At 31.7% G+C, this 22,190-nt stretch overlaps 1 protein-coding gene across 1 annotated transcript; it reads left to right on the plus strand.

The window, feature by feature from the left end:
- Positions 1-233: 233 nt before the first annotated feature.
- On the plus strand, positions 234-17,907 carry LOC139900088 (peroxidase 31-like). The gene is made up of 3 exons (XM_071882892.1): positions 234-441; positions 8,438-8,468; positions 16,995-17,907. The coding sequence occupies exons 1-3, from the start codon at positions 234-236 to the stop codon at positions 17,905-17,907; spliced, it is 1,152 nt and encodes a 383-aa protein (XP_071738993.1).
- Positions 17,908-22,190: the final 4,283 nt, after the last annotated feature.

Genomic DNA, 22,190 nt, shown 5'->3' on the forward strand with positions numbered 1-22,190 from the left:
GTCGTCATCGTCCCCGAGATGCGCAGGGTGCACAGGAGGAGGATGAAGAGATGGCCGAGGGTGGTCAAGATGCGGGTCAAAGTGTCAGGGGTCAACGTTTTACAAACCGGGATTTAATCGAACAGATGCGTAATATGCAGCTTTATAATGAGGAAACCTAAGCACGCTCGTAAAGTCAGATTGCATATGGCATTAGTGAGGTTACGTATCATCACAATTGGCATCGACACAACATGGAGCTTGTTTCTCCTAATACCATCTTTACTCCTTATGGCACTCGTGTTCCATGGACTCCGGCGTCGACAGGTCCTTATCGGGTGTATGATCGCACAGTAGCTCAGGAAGTTTGGGAGGATATGGTCCGACGAAGAGGAGCAGGTTCTAGTTCTCAGTATGATGAAGGTAACCAGGGAGGTCAGTCAGGTGGTGGAGGTCCTTATGGTGGGTAGTATGATAGATCTTATGGTGGGTATAACCCTTGGTGATTGGATGCGGTGGTGATCGTGTGGTGACAAGAAAAACAAAACTTTTTAATTTCGTTTATTATTTTTTATTTTGGATGACTGTAATCTTAATTAGGATGATGGTAGTTGTTAGTCGTTAAACTTAATACTTTGGATTTTTAATGGGGCGTTTCGGTACCGTGGTGGTACCACCCCATTAAGTTATGGTTTATGGTATGTATGTTTCGTTTCAGGTTCCACGGTGGTTATGCTTTAATTTTTCAAAGTCTGGCATTAAGTTCAGCACCTTACATGATTATGATGTTTTGGTGATCGAGTGGATGCCGATGTTCTTATGCTGGCAGTAAGTTCAGCGCCATCGTGCACCGTCTTTCCGCGATCTACGGATCTAAAAATTCGGGTTTTTCTTTTCCCTTTTTCACTATTTTGTCCTCTCGAATTTATTTTTGATTTTCTGATTTCATGTAAATGAGGACATTACATGATCTTAAGTGTGGGGGGAGAGATAAATTCTCGCGAATTTTTGAAATTTTTGCATGTTTTAATTGCCTAGTGGTTGGAATTTTTAAACTTTTTAAGGTTATGATTGAGATGTTTACCCATGAGAGCACCCGTAGTGATTAGGGATTGACTTGGAATTTTTGGTTTTGGTCGGTGAGGTTTATTAGTTTTAAGCAAATTGTTAGTGGTTTGTTATTTATTAAGGACCTTTTTGACCATGACTTAGGAATTTTGAGTATATAAATGCTTGAGGAAAGACAATTGATGAAAGGTGAATGTTGAAAAGGGATAAATGTTGGATAAATTTGGTTAAAAATGTTAAAAATTTAATCTTATTTTATCTAGTTTATTATTTGTTTCAAAGATGACAATGCAATTTATTTGTGTCAAGAAATGAAGAATAACGGTATTTAGGGCTTTAGGGTAAAATGCGAGAAAAATGGTTTAATTAGAGATTAGGATATAAATGGCTTCGTATTTTGTGTTTATGGCTTTTTGACTCTCTTAAAGAAGTGTTATACTCATAAGTGCTAGGTATGTAAGCTTGAAGAGGAAAAATCACAAATCTCTGACTCCAATGGACCCTTTAAGGGGTGGCTGTTGCTGACTATGGTGTGAATGGTATTGCTTTATGTCATGAGTTAAAGACTTCCTACAATAAATCATTCATCATCATCGATCACATCATTATCCATCCGTTACATCATACATTGCGGGTTCTACAAAGTCACAAATTGAAGACGAGGAAGACATTCAAAGAGAGTACTATTGTAAAAAAAAAAAAAAAAATAAAAAAAAGAAAGAAAAAATGCTTATGAGATCCGAGCTTAAGTAGTAGTTTTTAAGACTCGAGCCGATAGATCCTTTGGGGTGCTAGATCACCTAACCACCTAAGACCTTTTTCCGGTTTGGGATCGGTTAGTTGAAGGTTCGCTACACGGGTCAAGGACGTTACTATCTCAAGGCAAGGTGATCATCTTTAGGTACTCGTCTCATAATTATGCAGCAGTGATCATCTTTGGCTCATGATGTGGGAAATACCTAATAAGACTAGACCTTGGGAAGAGTTACCTTTGCGGGGTACTTTGGATAAGAGAGATGTGACCAGTATGTGGATAGCTTGCATATTTAGAAATTATCAGCATGAAATGGAATCAAGAGAGTTAAAAAGTTAAACGGATTTCCCTACATAAACACAGGTATGAATCTATTTATAACTGGATCTTTGATTAAATTGTGAAGTATTGGTATTTGCAATAGCGCCTTAAATATTGTTTGTAGGCTATCTTGATGCGAATAAGGGTCATGTTACAAATACTAAACCTTATAACGTAAGATTGTTTTTATCATTTGTAATCATTTTACACCAATTGTATTTGAATGTTTATTGGTGATTAGTTATTGAGGTTGAAAAGTAGGTCTTAAGGGTTGATTGATGCAAAGAAAAGAAGGATATTGAAAGCCTAGTAATGTGATTTTTAGGGAAAGTTAAGTGAAAAGAGTTTAGGCTTTGAGATGAAAGGTTTTTGTTAAGAAGTAAAGTTATGGAAATTTTTGGAGTTTGAGTTCTCAACCCAAATTGTCTTTACATCTCAATTCATGACCTAGAAAGGATGTTTTATGAAAATTTGTTTGCAATAAGGGCCACTTAGGATATTGTTTTCGAAATGTGTTTGAATGAAAATGGGGGGAAGAAGGGGGTGCGTTTGATGGTTTGTATGTTGTTTTTTTTTTATATAAGTGACAGGAATGTGAGGAATTGTTTTGTGAGGAAATAAGCTTATTCGTGAAAAGATGAAGAGTACGAGAGCTTGTGGAGGATTGACTTGAAGGCTTGAATCTTGCGGAATTTTGTTGAAGATTATACGTACAGTTATTGTTTCGAGATTGACTTGCTTGAGGACAAGCAAGGTTCAAGTGTGGGAGATTTTGATAACGCCATTTTCATACATATATTTTGAGCGTTATCTTGTTCCATTTGCTAGTATTTTGAAGACTTTGATGGAGATATCGAGTTATTTGAGTTTAAAATGAAGAAAGTGTCAAGATATGGTTCGTTGGCTCATTATTGTTGATTTTATTGAAGATATAGCCAAAACGAAGTTAGAGTTGAAGATAAATGTGCCTCGGGTGAAAAAATCAGTTTCCATCGCTTCAGGATGAGGTTTATCGCGTTTTGGTCATCGTGATACGTGACAAAGTGCATCAGAACACGACATGGAAAAAAGGGCATTCTGACCAATCTGTCGCGTCTGAGTCTGCTATATCGCGTCCCAGTCCATCGCGTTACGCGATGAGGATGCTGCGGATCGTGATGGTATGTCGCGGAACGCGACATGAGTCGGTTTCAGCTGTTTTTCCAGATTCTATAAATAGACGAATTTTACCCCAATTTAGGGTATGCAGTTTTATTTTACGAATTTTCTTCCACAGCAACATTAGTTACGAATTTCTTTGTCTTTCTTTCATTATTTTACAAGGGTTTAAGCTACAATATCATTCTTGGTTAGTTTAATCTTTGTATTAACTTTTATTACTTTTATTAATTTGTTCTTCATTCAATTCAATGATTATGTTTAATTGTTCTTCTTATTTATTTGTTCTTTACTTTACCATGAGTAGCTAAATATTTAGTATTCACTTAGATGCATGAACCTAGGTGATGGATTGCGATCTTTTGGTTAACAACAATTAATTAAAATTACACAAGTTTATGTCTAGCTAAGATCCACCATTATTAAAGCTTATTGATTGTTAGATCACGAAAGTTATTAATTAACTAACGACAGTTAAATTGATTAATAGCTTTTACTAGATTATTGAACGTGAATAATTTAGGAATACGTGAGATTTTATGAGGGACACCGATAATAAAATTAATCGTATAGTGGTTGAGCTTGAAATTAGTTGCAATAATTGTGAGGTTGTAAGGGACACCAAACCAACCTAAGTTAGATTGTAATCTTGAGTAATATCATTGTGAATTGGTTAGTAACTCTAGGTTAACGACAGTTATACTTAGGTTATTAGTCTTAAACTGTAGGAATCGACAGATAAATACAGTGTCACATCATCGTAATTGTTTACTTAACGAGTTTAAACGAGCAATCCTAGCCTAGGGAATTGTAGCTAAGTGGATACATTTGCTTCTTATTGAATTAAGTTTAATTTACTTTCGCGTTTAATCAGTTTTACAACAAAACCCCCTTTTAAATCTTAGAATAATTAATAGTTCAAGTTTTCAATTACCTGCTCTCTGTGGAACGAATTGGTCAAATACTTGTTTAATTACTACACGAACTGGTTATAGTTGCCTGTATTGTGTGATAATCGATAGGTATTTAGCTAATAATTTAGAGTACGAAATTACACATCATGGAATACTTTTGAATGTTAAAATAGCTTTATGTTTATGTTTCAGCAAGTGAACATAATCGTAGCTACTGTACTCTTCAGTAAATGTAATGAAGTAAAATTAACTAAATCTATACATTGTTCTTAAAGGGCTACATACAACAGTATGTATTAGTCCTAAAAGATCTTTAGCTCTTTTACCTAAATCGGAGAAAGAAGCATTTGTCATCTTTTCACATAAACATGACTCGCATACATCAAATGACTCAGAGTCAATTGATTCCAAAAGTCCATTAAATTGGAGTTTTGAAATGCATTGTTTGTTTATATGACCAATATGACAATGTCATAGATAGGTCATATTCAAGTCTTGCTTGAAGACTTTGGCAATGTAGGTATACACAGAATTCTCATTTGAAATTATACTATGCATATCCATTTCAAAAATACCATCACGTGGATAGGTATTAAGATAAATATATTATCCTTAGAAACTGAAATACCTAAGTGTGTAAATGCAAGTTCAAAACTAACATATTTCAAACTATGTCGCTCGCAGTATTGAGAGCATAATGCTATTGTTCCAACAAAACAATAAGACCACTTAGAGAAGTAAGTTCAGAGGTACCAATAGCTTTAACAAAAGCTTGATCCCCTTTGCCTACTTGAAAATTCAGTGTGTCTTTCTTCAGTCTATTACTTCTTCTCATTCCCTTCATATTGTTACAGGTGTGAATGCCACAACCAGTTAACAATGAAATGTCCCGTTCATATCAATTATAAACGTTTCATATTAATTGGTTTCGTTGCGAGGTTTTGACCTCTATATGAGACGTTTTTCAAAGACTGCATTCGTTTTTAAAACAAACCATAACCTTTATTTTATCGATAAAGGTTTAAAACATTACGAAGATTATCAAATAATGATAATCTAAAATATAGCGTTTTCACTTAACCATTACATAATGGTTTACAATAATATTACACAATAACTTAAGTCTTCGAATGCAGTTTTTAAACAATATTATACAAGCACGCTGACTCCAATTCTTGTCCTTAATTTAACATGCAACAGCGAAAGCTCTTAATAATCACCTGAGAATAAACATGCTTAAAACGTGAACAAAATGTTGGTGAGTTACAGGTTTAATCTATATATATCAAATTGTAATAATAATAGACCACAAGATTTCATTTTATAAACATAATCCTCAAGCAGAATCCTCTCGTCTGCATTAAGGTAAAATCATTCATATGATGAACACCTGGTAACCGACATTAATAAGACGCATATAGAATATCCCCAAAACAGAATCCTCTCGTCTGTATAACAGAATCCTCTCGTCTGTATAAAAATTGAAGTACTAAAGCATCCGTACCTCGGATGGGGTTTGTTAGGCCCATAGATCTATCTTTAGGATTCGCGTCAATTAGGGGTACTGTTCCCTAATTCTTAGGTTACCAAGCGAAAAAGGGTGATATTCGGTATTCATAATCCAACATAGAATGTAGTTTCAAGTACTTGTGTCTATTTTGTAAAACATTTATAAAACTGCATGTATTCTCATCCCAAAAATATTAGATAGTAAAAAATGGGACTATAACTCACTTTCACAGATTTTTCCTTCATTGGAAATAAGACTTGGCCACTGGTCGATTCACGAACCTATAACAAATGTGTACATATATATCAAAGTATGATTGAAATATATTCACAACATTTTTTATTACGTTTTTATGATTTAAGTTTGTTAAGTTAGCAGTCCTCGTTAGTTACCTACAACTAGTTGTCCACAGTTAGATATACAGAAATAAATCAATATATATTATCTTGAATCAATCCACGAGCCAGTGTATACACGTATCAGGCTAGATCACAACTCAAAGTATATATATTTTTGGAATCAACCTCAACCCTGTATAGAGAACTCGAACATTACAGCATATAGAGTGTCTATGGTTGTTCCAAATAATATATATAGATGGGTCGATATGATATGTCAAAACATTGTATACGTGTCTATGGTATCCCAAGATTACATAATATATGTTAGAATACATGTATAATACAATATAAGTTAGCTAGGATATGATTAGTGTAGATTTGTTGTAAAATTTTCGTAGCTACAACAAGTAAAATTTTCCAATTTTATTTTACCCATAATTTCTTCGTTTTAAATCCGTTTTGAGTGATTCAAGTTGCTAAGGTTTCATAATGAACTATAATTTATGAAACTAAACAGAAAAGGTATAAGTTTATAGTCGAAAATACAGGTTACAAGTCATTTACTAAAGAGGTAGTCATTTCCGTCGAAAGAACGACATCTTGATGACCATTTTGAAAAACATACTTTCACTTTGAGTTTAACCATGATTTTTGGATATAATATCATGTTCATATGAAATATCATTTTTTCAGAAAACAAACTTCCAATTCAAAGATTAAGATAATTTTTATTTTTCTAATCCAAAACAGCCCCCGGTTTCACTACGACGGCGTATGTCCGGTTTTACGGTGTTCATCGTGTTTCCAGGTTTTAAATCATTAAGTTAGCATATCATATAGATATAGAACATGTGTTTAGTTGATTTTAAAAGTCAAGTTAGAGGGATTAACTTTATTTGCGAACAAGTTTAGAATTAACTAAACTATGTTCTAGTGGTTACAAGTTTAAATCTTCGAATAAGATGGTTTTATATGTATGAATCGAATGATGTTATGAACATCATTACTACCTTAATTTTAGTAGGTAAACCTACTGGAAATGAGAAATATAGATCTAGCTTCAAAGATCCTTGGATGGCTTGAAAGTTCTTGAAGCAGAATCATGACACAAAAACAAGTTCAAGTAAGATTTCCACTCGAAATAAGATTGTTATAGTTATAGAAATTGAATCAAAGTTTGAATATGAGTATTACCTTGAATTAGAAAGATATCTTATTGTAAATAAGAAAGATTTCTTGAGATTAGATGATCACTTGAAATGGATTTGCAAGATTGGAAGTAAGCTAGTAAACTTGAAAGTGTTTTTGGTGTGTTCTTGAGTAGTTGTTTTGTAAGTTGATCTAGGTTAGGATTTATGAGCTAGATTTTGATGAAGGTGATGAAGAACACTTAGAACATTAAGAGAGAACAAGAGAGAAATGAGTTTGATGCATGAAAGTTGAAAAATGAAAGTGTTATGGTTGGTGAAGAAAAACGTGATCCTACCCTTGAATATAAGGTTCCATTAGTTTGTATTTTTGTTAGATATTTCATGCTAGTTGCTAAATGATGGTTCCCACATGTTTAGGTGACTCATTAAGGCTGATAAGAGCTGATCATTGAAGTGTATATACCAATAGTATATACGTCTAGAGGCTGAGTATTGTACGAGTATGAATACAGATTGAATACGAGTAAATTGTGTTTACTGTAGCAAATAGTATGTTACTGTAGCAAATAGTTTTTACTATAGCAATTAGCATTTTACCGTAGCAAAGCAAAAATTTACTGTAACAAATAGTGTTTTACTGTAGCAAACAGTGTTTTACTGTAGCAAATAGTGTTTTACTTGTACATCTTTGATTTAATTGTATTTCTTCTTTTATATATATATATATATATATACATATATATATATATATATATATATATATATATATATATATATATATATATAATAAAAACTTACATCATAAAAAAATAAAACGATTATATAATTATCACAAGTTATGACGTTCGTGAATCATCAGGCAAACTGGGTGATCAATTGTCTACATGAAACTCATTTCAAATAATCAAGTCTTAACAAGTTTGATTGCTTAACATGTTGGAAACATTTAATCATGTAAATATCAATTTCATTTAATATATAATCATGGAAAAGTTCGGGTCACTACAAACAAAGATCTAGGAATCACTAGAAGAAGTATATAACTATATATGGAATATACCTGATTTGCTAGTCTCACCAGCGTTGCCTTTTCTCAGCTCAGATTGGAAGATAGGACAACTTCCTTCTCCAATTGCCAACCTTTCCACAATGAAAACATTCGGCGTCTTTTGTTGGGCTTTCCTTCTTGGAAGGTGGAATATTTTTTCTAGCAAATGATTTGTCATTTTCCTTCCACAAAGTATTCGGCTTATTCTTTTTCACCCTTCAATCCTATTTCTTCCTGATCATCGAACAACATTCGATAATCATTTTACTGAGCAGTAGCAAATGCCACAACAGGAAGAAAGGATATGGTTTCTAAACTTTATTCAACTTCCAATTATGCTTGAGAACAATTCTCAGGTTACAGTGCCAGTCTAGGAAGTTTGAACATTGAGTTTATCCTTCTCCAACAAAGAAGGAAGTGTGTTTTGATTATTTGACATCTACAACAGATATAAGATTCAATTTAGTATTTTCGATATTGAGCTTTAATAAATTAACTACCCAAGTTTTTTTTTATAATATTTTTCAAAAACAATTAATTTACGAAAGCCTAAGATCCACATAGTGATTCCATAGCCACATCTGTTGATCAGCTAGCAGTTATGGAGTCTATTGGTAGGTAGCGGGTACCAATTGCATTACAAGTACAACTCTTAGATCTTTATGGGACCTAGAGATATATGTAGTCCAACAAACCACTATTATCTAATGGTATGTTTGTCCCATCATTGCCTCGAACTCATGTCTCACCGTGAATACGATTAAGTCGTCCAATTTGGAAACAGTGAAAATTCACGCTAGTCTCACTAGATCGAAAAATCCACCTCGTGGCTATAATTCAGCCTAGTCTCACTAGATCAGAAAAATAACGAGGAGTGTTTGCAAGCTTATTGGATGGCATGACTTAAATTTGACGGGTATTTTGGAAAAAGTTTGTGTCAATGAATAATGCATGCACACAAGATTCGCTACACTATTAGTTAATTTTTTTTTCAATTGTATATGTCGATTATGTTTGTGATCTAATTTGTTATTTAATTTATAGGATATAAAAATAACAAATACACAAACGTGTATCGTTTTAAAACAGTTTTAAAAGATGTCGTCCATATATATTATTTGACTTTCAAAATCATTTAACATTAAACTCGTTAGAGTTTAACTTATTTTAAAATCATCAATTTTAATCTTTGAAACTCGTTTAGAGTTTTATTTAATGTTTTCATCAAAAACATATGTAATTTAAGTCTCAAAATTATGTAACTTTAAACTCGTTAGAGTTTAACTTTTTAAAATCATCAATTTTAATATTTGAAACTCGTTACCGGTTTTATTTAATGTTTTCATCAAAAACATTTAGCATATATTATAATCAATAATTAAATATAAATGCGTAAAATAAAACACAATCATGCATCACACACACATAGCTTAGCACAAAAATCCTATGCTTGATCCCATGAGCCGACATGGGATCAAGAGGTCAAACTAAGGGTAATATCGTAGCTCCCACTTAATTCAAGAATCAAGTGAAACCTGACAAACGTCATCGTTGTCACTTGACCTGTTCGCCATCTTCTAAGTCAAACTTCACGTTGCATCTTTATCTTTAATCTTCATCTTATTACATTTATTTAAAATTGAAAAATACAACTAATCTAATACTTTTACAATTTAGAATAAACTTAAATACAATACTATGAAAATGAAAAATAAATATAATACAACTTTGGCTTCAAAATGGCCTTTCTTATAAATCAATATGACTTAATATTGCCGTAATCAACAATCACAACAATCATACATAAGTCGGGGCATTATGGGCTATGTGTGCAATCACAATTTTAATAACTACATTATTAAAATCTACATATGGCTTGTCCATGGTTACAATGAATGTGTACAACCATGGAATGCAGCAATCAACAATTATAATAAATATTCAAGCCATAATAATTAAGTCTACAATTTAAATTAGTGATATTCTTTCAATCATATTTGTGCGTCATTAGGTTAAGTCTAAATCAACCGCGTTGACTTTAAAAACCAAAAAGGTTTCGACTTTCACCAATACACCACAAAGCTAAATCTAAAGAATAGTCACGCAACAATTAAGATGGTGTAAAAGCGGATCGGATACCACTGTTGGAAAATCGTGTATACTTTTATCAATTCAGATTAACGCAGCGGATAGTTAAAATAATAATCTTTTAATATTTCATAAAAATATTTACAAGATTAAATATTCATATATTTAAATTTAATAAAACATGCACACGATTAATTTATCCCAATGAGATCCAGTTACACCATAATAATTGTCAAAATATGTAATTCACAAAGTGAGTAAACGATATACCTTTCTTGAAGAAAACTGATTGAAGGAGAGAAACCTACGATCAAAAATATGACCGTCTCTTAGGATAGTCCACACTACACTTCAAACGACCGTCAATGGATGCTAGTCCAAACCCAAGTAACTTATTATAATAATCAAATTGTTATAATAAAACAATATATAATAATACTTCATAACAAGAACTTGTTGCCAAAGATAATCGAATTAAAGCTTTAAGATGTTATATGAATTCGTGGAGTAGTAGTTAAAGATAATAGCAATAATGTGTGTGTTTTATATTGGTTTTCTTTCAACTGCTTCTTTCAACTTTTCTTTCAACTTTCTTTTCAACTGCTCCTTTCTTTGAAAATATATCCAATATATATATTATAATATTAGATCAAGTTGATTTAATTTAACACGTTTTGGCATGTTATAAATATTAAATTAATTAATTAATTCATGTCAATCAATTAATTCATATTTCGTTTGATTTGGTTTTAAAAAGTCGTATTTCTTAAATACGTTAGGGGTATGTTATGTAACTTATAATTAATAATTTCTATCATGTAGCTTTCATGTGAATAGTAAATTAATTAATTTCGTTTCATTTACTATTCATATAAATAGTAAATAAATTGATTTCGATTTACTATTTTGTTATATTAATATTAATATCAGTATTAATAATACTATTAAAAATATAATATATAATATGTAATCTGATACAGGTAATTTGTTACATTATTATTATCACCTCTTATTATTAATATCATTAAAAGTCATTATTATTATTTTTACTACTAACAATTATCAGTTATATTATTGTTATCATTATTAGTGTTATTGTTATTAGTAAAAGTATAATTGTAATTAATGTGTTTATCAAAAGTATTATCACTAATTTGATTACTAAAATTATCATTTTATTTAAAGTTATTATTTTCATCATTCTTATTAGTATAATTATGATATTAATATCATTATTATTTCTATTATCATTATTATTGGTTTTATTATTATTAATATTAAGTATTTATATTTGTATCATTAGTAGGTCCCTTTATATATTTAATAATTTGATATAAATATAGTAGTTATACATATATATATATATATATATATATATATATATATATATATATATATATATATATATATATATATATATACAGATACAGATATATTATATGGATAAAAACAGTTATATATTTATTAAATACATATACAGATTTATATAAATATATATACCGTATATACATAGATATAAACACCTTATATGTATACTAATACAGATGTGGAAAGGGGTTCAGTTTGCAATCTTTATCATACTGTAGGTAATGTTGAATTCTGTCTAAAATCAGTACAGGTTTATTCCAAACAATCATAAGAAACAATTTCAGTTAGTAAGATCGTACGCCTTTTTATTTCTTTATTTTTCTTCTGTATCTGATGTATCTACTCTGTTGACCTTTGGGACTTCATAGTAAACGAATTATTTGATGAAATTGATTAACACACTCAACTCTTTTACGATCATTATCAATTAGAACCCATACAACTATTTTCAGACTTAAATCATAAAAAGAAACTCAATGAAACCACCTCTTCTATAACTAACTCAAATCCACCATCTTCTATCTCTCTTTTCTTCTTGTTCTTTGAGGAACCACCATTAACAAGCATTACTACCTCACCACTATAAACTATTCGCTTAACCGCTGAGTACCACAACCCATTTAATATATTCTCTTCTTTTCATTTAGAGTCATGAACCATCACAACCCACGTTGAACTTGCTACTCGTATCCATTTCTACTTCGATTACAAATCCAACCATACCTGCAACCCGAATACATTTTTGGCTTTGTTGCACCTACTCGACAACCGTCATCTTATCTCTCTCTTCATCTTCAAACCTCGAACAACCTCCCATCTTTAAACCGTGCACCACCATCGATTTTTATGTTAAACACTTTTATTTTATTTTATTTTATTTTTTTGTGTTGTTTGAAAGGAAAACCATGAACCACCTTCACCATAAACCACCTCACTACTATAAACCACCTTTTAATGTTGTGTTCAAACGCCACCCCAACCAACACCACTCTCGGTCTTTAACACCTTCACCATTCTTATCTTTTTAATCATAAACCACCACTACATGTTTTCTTTCGGTTTCCTGAATAACCTCGAACCACCGTCATTTTCCTATTAACTGTTTCTTTTGTGAACAAGAACCCAAAACCACAAACCACCACGTTACTGCAGCTGCTATCACCTATTTCTGTTTCTGTTTCTTTTCATGTCACAATGAAGAAGAGGAGTAATATGTCGATAATAATAACTATGATGGAATAATGAGGATGAGTGTTGTTTATCAATTATTTGCGTATGAAATTTATTGGATTCTGGTCGATGGGATCCAGCTGGACAAGCACCGAAAGTTCTTGTTGACTATCACTTTTATCAAACAGATCACACGTACCATTGTGATATTATTGAGCTGTAAAGTGGCGTGTCTCTATCCTCCATTATAATTTCTAAAAGTATTAATTTTGGACGTAACCAATTGCTATTGGAATGCATTTTTTTATCCTTCGGTTGTGAGTTAGCAAAGAGTCCACGTGTTTCCTTTTATTTTCTTTGGCCGACATTTACTACATTTAACAAACCCCACACCAAATTGTTAAAGTGGTAGTGGGTTACATGATCCTAATATTCCAGCAAAATCAGACAAGGTTTCGGCCAAATGAATTTTGTAAGAGGGCCGTAACTATCTTGTTGGGTGGGCCGAGAAAATCCACTTTTAACTTGGGCTATTAAATCGCTATTGGGCCAAAGGAAAATTAGAAGGATGAAGTGTACGTAATGCCTCATGTGATGATGATTATGACCCACGTATGATAATGATATTATGATTATGATTTATGTGATGGAAATGATCATAATGATAATTGTATGAAGATCATAACAAAGATGCGTGGATGAGATGTATGATGATAATTATAATTGCATGATGATACATGATCATGGAAAATGATGAGGGTTAGATGAAGAAGAAAATAGAAACAAGCTAATACGGGTTAAATAAATTTAAAGTGGGAATTAAATCAGAAAAGCTGAGTCAGAGGAATGGTTTAGGTTATTATCGGGTTAGCGGAACGTCGCGGGTTCGAGCCCGGGCATGGGGCAATTATTCTTTTTGGAGCTTTTTCTAGTGAGGTAGTTATTATTATTACTATTATTATTAATATTATTATTGTTAGATTACTTAGTATTATTACCAAAATTTATGTTATAGTTATTATTATAAACATTAAAATTATCATTTTTATTATTATTAACAATATTATTATTACAAATAAATATTTCTTTTAGATAAGAGTATACTTATTACAACTACCATAATATTACATATAATATAAAGATTACATATAACAAATTATTAATTTTTAATATAACATTAATCATATACATAAATATATATATATATATATATATATATATATATATATATATATATATATATATATATATATATATATATATATAACTATATAAATATTAATTATTTTAAATATATATACAAATTAAATATATAAGATATATAATCTAAGATATAATATATAATTTGTTCGATTACCATTATACGTGTTAATATATATACTTGATATAGGTTCGTGAATCCGAGGTCAACCCTACACTTGTTAAATGACGTCATATGTATTTTTACTACAAAATACAATATGTGAGTTCATTTGATTCCCTTTTACTCTTTATATTTTTGGAACTGAGAATACATGCGCTGTTTTTACAACTGCTTTATTAAATGCTTTTGAAATATATTTTGAACTGCGAATACATGAAATGCTTTTATAAATGTTTGACGAGATAGACACAAGCAAAACATTCCTCGAATGAATTATTATGCAGACAGAAGTTCTGCGGATTATTGTTGAATTATGTGGACATGATAATTGCCCCATTGAATTATGTGGACATGATAATTGCCACCATTGAATTATGTGGACATGATAATTGCCACCAATTGATATGAATGTTATGTATCGAGAGAATGATTTTAGACACAGGTTATGTGTATGTTATTTTTGTGCACAAGATATGTGTACGGTTACTATGATTTATGAAAATGGTTTCGTACACGAGAAAGATGTACTGTATTTAAAAGATATAGCATGTACATTACATGTGGGTATAGGATTCGGGCCCATTTGTATCATGCAGCATTTAAATCTTGTGGTCTATCAAAATGATGAATTTTATTGTTTTATGATAAACCTATGACCTCACCAACCTTTTGGTTGACACTTGAAAGCATGTTTATTCTCAGGTATGAAAGAAATCTTCCGCTGTGCATTTGTTCATTTTAAGGACATTACTTGGAGTCGATCATCGCTCTGGAATCAAATGTTGATGACTTCGTCCAGATGGATGAGGACGGGGCATTTCAGTAGTAATATATATAAATCATATATATATTTTATTTGACGTCTCGGTGTATATGTGTGTGATCCCGAAGGCTCAAATGAAGTTAGCCATATAGTTATATGTTGTACCTTGCACATTAATCCTACATTAACCACCTTCGCGATCTTTTGTCACGCGACCCCCTACCCCAAACACCCGGAATGAGCGAGGCTCGAACTCATGACCTCAACCCTGGCCCCAAACACAAGAAATGAGAATAACACTCGGCTAGAAGCGCGATGATAATTAAAATATAGAGAGGCGTTAAAGTCTAGCAGTAGCAAATGAAACAACATGATAACAAGGTTGGTTTTCCCCCCTGTAAATTTATACTACTGCATATTGACCACATTACAAAATCATCTTCAAATTATCTATTATCTAAAATCTAAATATACTAAATCTAAAAGTCGAGCTACTGTTTTGTTCGTCCTCAAATGTCATTTCACTATCATTATCATTTTATTTAATTTTGCTTTCATCAAATAACATGTGTAGTTAGAGACTGGAACTACGCAAATGACCCCCTTATATATCATTTCCTCTCAAATCCTTTCCAGTATTAAAGGTATGTTTGACAAAACTAGCTGGAAGTTGTTAGCTGGAGTTTTTTAGATAAATTAAATGCTTAACAAAGTAGGTGAAACTGTAAAATAATGCTAAAATGATAAAAATAGACAAAAAAAAATAAATAAATAAATAATACTTTGAAACTGTAAAATAATGCTAAAATGATAAAAATAGACAAAAAAAAATAAATAATAATAATAATAATAATAATAAATTAACATATCTATGTGAATTTCAATATCTATTGTCTTGTAAGTATGCTATGTTTTTATATTTTGATTTTAAATTGTTAAATTGAGAAGAAAGTACCTTAGAATGTTATATAATAATTTAATAAAAAATTAGATAGCCTTGTATATACTAAAAATAAAGGTCTTAACCTTGCAATAAAATACTACATAGTTTTCAGTAAAGTCTAATGATCTTTTTAAGACTTAAAAATATACTGAGTTGTAATTCTTGCACAATGTCATATGAACCACTTCTCAATGGTTAATTTTGTGATTCTAAATAATTACTGTACAGAGTATTTTAAAGGCATTGACTTATGACCGTTTGATCATGGGTCTACTCTGGATCCACGTGTACAGCGCTTCCATCGGGACACATCCCCAAAAGCTGTCTCCAACCACATGAACGAGGTCACATGGGAACGAACAGGTGTAGAAGTGCAAAAATAACCCTTCTGGCCACAGTGCCACCTAAACCGCGTGTCTTCTACCGTGAATGATGGCGGCCTCTAATTTATACGGAGTAAACCGTTAAAATTAATACCAGTTTATAGTTTTTGTTTTTGTCTTTAGTTTACATTCTAACTACCTTTTTTTACAAACAATATTCACTTATCTCTTTAAGAAAAAATAATTGGTTATTGCATAAACAATATTCCAAATAAGTTAAGTTTAATAGCTTAAATATTTTAATATAATAATATTTTCACAACTTATGAAAAACTGGGAAGATAAATTTAATCCTCGTAGATTGTAGTAGTAGTACATAAACCTACGTTTAAATCATAATAAAATGCTACTCCATAAAAATTCAAATAAAATATTACTCGTCGTACCATTTTCCACAATTTACAACATAGTAACGTTAAAGAAAAGCCACTACTACTATATTATTCTTAATTTATTAATATTAATATTAATATATTAATGATAATAAGTTAAAACCCCATAGTTACAAGAGACACCATTCTATTTCTTAGCTAGCTCTCACTTGCAAGTTTCAAATGAATAATTAACTTAATTAACTTCAATTCCTCCGACCATGAAGTCCACCGTAAAGCCACCAATCATCATCACATTAATCCTCTGCATTTCACTAACAATCTCACTTTCAAACTCTCAAAAACTCACCACATCATTCTACCAAAAATCATGTCCCAGATTCAACCAAATCATGCAAGAAACAACCACCAACAAACAAATCACATCTCCAACCACCGCCGGTGGGACCCTCCGTCTCTTCTTCCACGGCTGTTTAATCGACGGTTGCGATGCTTCAGTCCTCATCTCCTCAACTCCGTTTAACAAAGCCGAACGTGACGCCGACATCAACCTCTCACTTCCCGGCGACGCCTTCGACCTCATCGTACGCGCCAAAACCGCACTCGAGTTATCATGTCCAGGTGTCGTCTCTTGCGCCGACATCTTAGCCGTCGCGACCCGAAACCTCGTCACCATGATGGGAGGCCCGTTTTACAATGTCAAACTAGGTCGACGTGACGGAACTGTGTCACGTGCGTCACGTGCTGAAGCTATCCTCCCGAAACCTGACATGTCAATGAATAAACTTATTACCATTTTCAATAGTATCGGATTTTCGGTTCAGGAAATGGTGGCGTTAACTGGGGCCCACACGATTGGTTTTACACATTGTAATGAGATTAGTAACGATATTTATAATTATAGAAATACGTCCGGGTTTGACCCGTCGTATAACCCGCGTTACGCTTCTGGGTTGAGACATGCGTGTGCGGATTATAAGAAGAATCCTAGTTTATCGGTCTTTAACGATATAATGACGCCACGAGATTTTGATAACTCGTATTATAAGAACTTACCAAAGGGATTAGGGGTTTTGAGATCGGACCGGGCAATGATGATGGACCGGAGGACTAGACCGTTTGTTGAGTTGTATGCGAGAGATCAGAAGGCGTTTTTTGTAGCTTTTAGTCGAGCGATTGAGAAGTTGAGTTTGTACGGTGTTAAGAGTGGTCGGAGAGGTGAGATTCGCCGTACGTGTGATTCGTTTAACTGAAGTGTTAATTAGTTCCATTTTTGGGAATTATTTTTTGTTTTTTGTTTTTTTGAAAGATATAATACAATAATTTGTATCCTAAAATTTCTTTTTTCTCTTGTTAAAAAACAGGAAAACTTATATAGAAACAAACACGTTTTCAAAAAGAAAACGTCAACAACCGAAAGAAACAAAAGAAAATTGAAATAACTCGTAGCAACAAACAACCTAAACCATCTATAACCGAATCTCAACCAAACTAAATCAAACCACAACAATCATTAAGCTAGATTATGCTAAAACAATCAAAACCAAACAAATAGAACAAAACTCATAAAAAAAAAAAAGCTAAAAACCCCTAACAGCCTTTGGGGCAAAGTTTTATCAATTTACCATTCATCGTGTAACAAAGAATTTTTTTGCCCCACTGATTATCAAATATATAACATAAAACTTCAGAAGACTCATCACCGATTAAAATTGTCGTTGAAGGAGCTAGCAATCCACGATCCACGAGGCCTTGATAAACCTGACTCTTTAATAGCCTCACCTTCATCCCGCTAAGTGAGCTACTAAAATAATCAGTTGTTTATCATCATATTAATGACTTATTAAGAGTGAGACTTTTTTGGTTCATGATCACTGTATTTGTATTCATACTTTAAAACTTAATTTAGTTGTAACAAAATCAAATATTTGATTGTTGGTATACGCCGAGTTGCAATTGACACGGTTGCCCATTTGTAATCACAAGAATATATGCCGTTTGAGCAAAGAGCACATACACAGTCAACATCACGGTTGAATTGCAAATCGATCATTAATGCTCTATACTCACTCGTATTATGTAGTCAAGGGGACGTTAACTTTATAAGAAATCTAATTAGTGTGGAATGACCCGCGTTTAGTTGCCAAGCAACCCGGGTTCAATTCCTGGGGGCGGAAAATTTTCTCTCCAATTTCCTGCGATTAGTTGTCAAGCAACCCAGGTCCCGCGATTAGTTGCCAAGCAACCCTGGTAGGAGTTTCCTTCTAGCGTGTGTGCGTGCAAATAATAAGGGTCGTTGAAATAAATGATCCGCTGATGCAAATTCGCCGTTCAAAAAATAAATAGATTCATAACTAGTTACCCTTGGCTGAATAACTACTATTTCCCCGGAGATTGGTAAAGAAGAATTTGCAAATTTGCAATAGCCTCTAACGACCGACATTTAGCATACCCTTTAAGAATTTAATGGGCTTCTTGCCTTCTTGTGTGACTCAAGTATAAACGAACGGGCTTTTTTACCATTGGGGCTTTTTAAAAAAAATAAATAATTAACCAGCCCAAACTAAATTGAAAGGGTAAAATTGACTTATGACGACCTCGCCGACCAAACTTAAACATATGGAAAATTGTATATGAATAAAATGCATGTGTTGAGATTGAACCATTACGTTTATGATACACGTCTCTCAGAAGCTATCATCGCGGGACATTAAAATTAAACAGATATATAAATGTAGTTAAATTGTGGGAGCAGGGCGCGTCCGTCCCAAGTGGATTTTTTTTTTTCAGTGTAAAAATTTTGAAGTTTTCGACTTTGCTCCGGTGGATTTTTTTTTTCCTCCCAAAACCTACATATTTTGCCCTTTACTTTTATACATATATACTTCCTATTCGGTACGAGTTATTTTTCACCGGCATCACCATTAAACTCAAAATAATTTTACACACACAACGAAACTAACTATACTCAAAATAGACGTTTTTTAAAAAACGCTAACCATATGATGTGTAGAGCACCTGCTAAGTTAGACATTACCGCCCAATTTCTCCCCTCCGTTCTAGCTCGACGTTAACTTCATAAAAGACATTGAATACATGTAGCCCATTAAGTCTATTAAGTATTAACCAACGTATATTCAAATACAACCGCAGCAACACGCGGTACTTTCTAGTTTGTATCAAAATTCTTTGGCATATATCTGTGTTTCTGATTTCTTCTTTTTGTTTACTTCGATTCAATATTGATATTTATATAATTTTGGTGTTTCTGATTTCTTCTTTTTGTTTACTTCGATTCAATATTGATATTGATATAATTTTGGTGTAAGTGTACAAAAATTTACCTAATTGTTGTGGTCATAGAAGGGAGTTTTCTAAGCATGTCCTTTGAAAGCAAGTTGATGCGTCATTCTTTCTCCCATGAATTTTTATTGTTGTTTATGGAGATTGTATGAGTTTGGTTGTCTAAATTGAGCAAGTTTGGATCAGCATTTGAACATCTGTTCTTTATGATATTAGTTAGAATTTTGATATTAGAAGATATATCAAGGGTTTAAGTAGGAAATTATTACAATAGCTTACTCTAATTGCAAAATACATGATAAGGAACTCTTTTTATAAATGTTTGTTTTATAAACATGTGTGTTAATTCATGTTTTGAGAACTTATTGGTATTTGTAGCAACTGTATGTCTTTTGATTTAGATGTAATCTAATCATAACAAATACATAATACTCGTTGTATTTAGTGACTCGTGAATACACGGTACTTAATAATTATTATTTTGATAATAATATACAATATTTATTTAATATTATTATTATTCATATTATATATTATATTATTACAATAATATAGAACTACTTACTTGCACAATATCTCATACTAGTGAAAAGACCCGTGAAATCACGGATTTTTCTTAAAAGAAACAGTTGAATAATATGTTACAGATATTAAATGAATGTCAATACTAAATTCGTTGAGTTAATAGTACCTTGACAATCAGATACACAAATAGTATTAGTCGTTGAATGAAAATGCAAGTGATAAAATAGAATAAACTAAGAAAATATATTAAAGTGGAAGAAACTATAATTATGTTTAGTAAACAAACGTGAGTATGTAGAGTAAATAGAAGTAGTCACCACTTTCAAATGTAAATTAATAGATAACTGAAACATCTAAACCAGTCTAAAAAAGATAGTTGAGTCAACAACTTGCGTAGGTAGATGCTTACAAATCAACCGAGAACCGAGAGAGCTTGAAGAAATCTTTCAATTTCGTTGCGTGATTATCCCATGTTTGACGATCATAGAAACAAAACTTGACATAAAACAAATATAGCTTAAGTCTATAATTCTATGTTAAAGTTATTATTGTACGCGAAATAATGAGTATGATATAATAACGAACTTTAATATTAAGTAAATGAACACTTATTATTGCAAAATAAATTAAGAATGTAGAAACATACATGTAACAAATTTCATATGATAAGTTTTGTAGAACTTTCTTGTAAACAAGATTAGTTGTAATACGAAGTATAAAATAAGTTAACATATAAAATAAGTCAAACACAAAATAATGATAATTCTAGACAACACAAACATGCAACTTAATATAAATTAAATAAGCCAAAATATATATTTAAAAATGCAATATACTAATAGTAACCTATATATACATATAAGTCAAAATATTTTAAAGAGAAATTTAAGGATCATATACCATTCATGATCGTATTATTAATAGGATGCCTACTAAATATAATATTAATCATATTCTTTTAATATTCTTAGTAAAAGATTAGAATGTCTAAATATTGAAAATTTGAAAATAATGTATTAATATCTCATGCAATTAATTGAACGTGATTTACCAAATATAATATTAATACACCGGGTTTACTTGAACGTTTAATTAATTGAATTAATAATTAGCAAATAATGACAATTATAATTGTATTAATATTTATTAATAATGACATCATCTAGATTTTTAAAAAAATTACATGTGGCAAGCTTAAGCAAAATGAAGGCTTAAATTGTGAAATGATGACATCATCATGATAGAGATTTAATATTAGTTATAGATAGATATAGATAGATACAAAACTATCTCTATCTTTCTTCTCAAATCAGAGCTCCAAGATGATCTACAAACCTACAAATATAAATTGTACCTCCAGGAAGATCCACATCAAACCTTGAAATATAAAGAATGCTAAAAATGCTCTGATTGTTTACTACTCATAATCCAAAAAATTAGATACAAAATTGAAGATGCCAAACATCACTCAAATACGTTTACTTATAGGTGATTCAGATTTTTGCAGAAATTAGATTAGTGTGCATCATGAGACCCTCCTTGGAACAGTATCCCTAAGTGACAACAATAATTATCTTCATGCCAAACCAAGCATCATAAAAGTTTACTTATAGGTGTATATATGAATAATAATAATTTAGCAGGTGGTATGGAACTAAAAGAGACTATGGGCAACACCGAACCAATTTGACCATGTTCCCTCTTAACT

The sequence above is a fragment of the Rutidosis leptorrhynchoides genome, chromosome 3 (genome assembly GCF_046630445.1).
Source record: "Rutidosis leptorrhynchoides isolate AG116_Rl617_1_P2 chromosome 3, CSIRO_AGI_Rlap_v1, whole genome shotgun sequence".
Taxonomy (NCBI): Eukaryota; Viridiplantae; Streptophyta; class Magnoliopsida; order Asterales; family Asteraceae; genus Rutidosis; species Rutidosis leptorrhynchoides.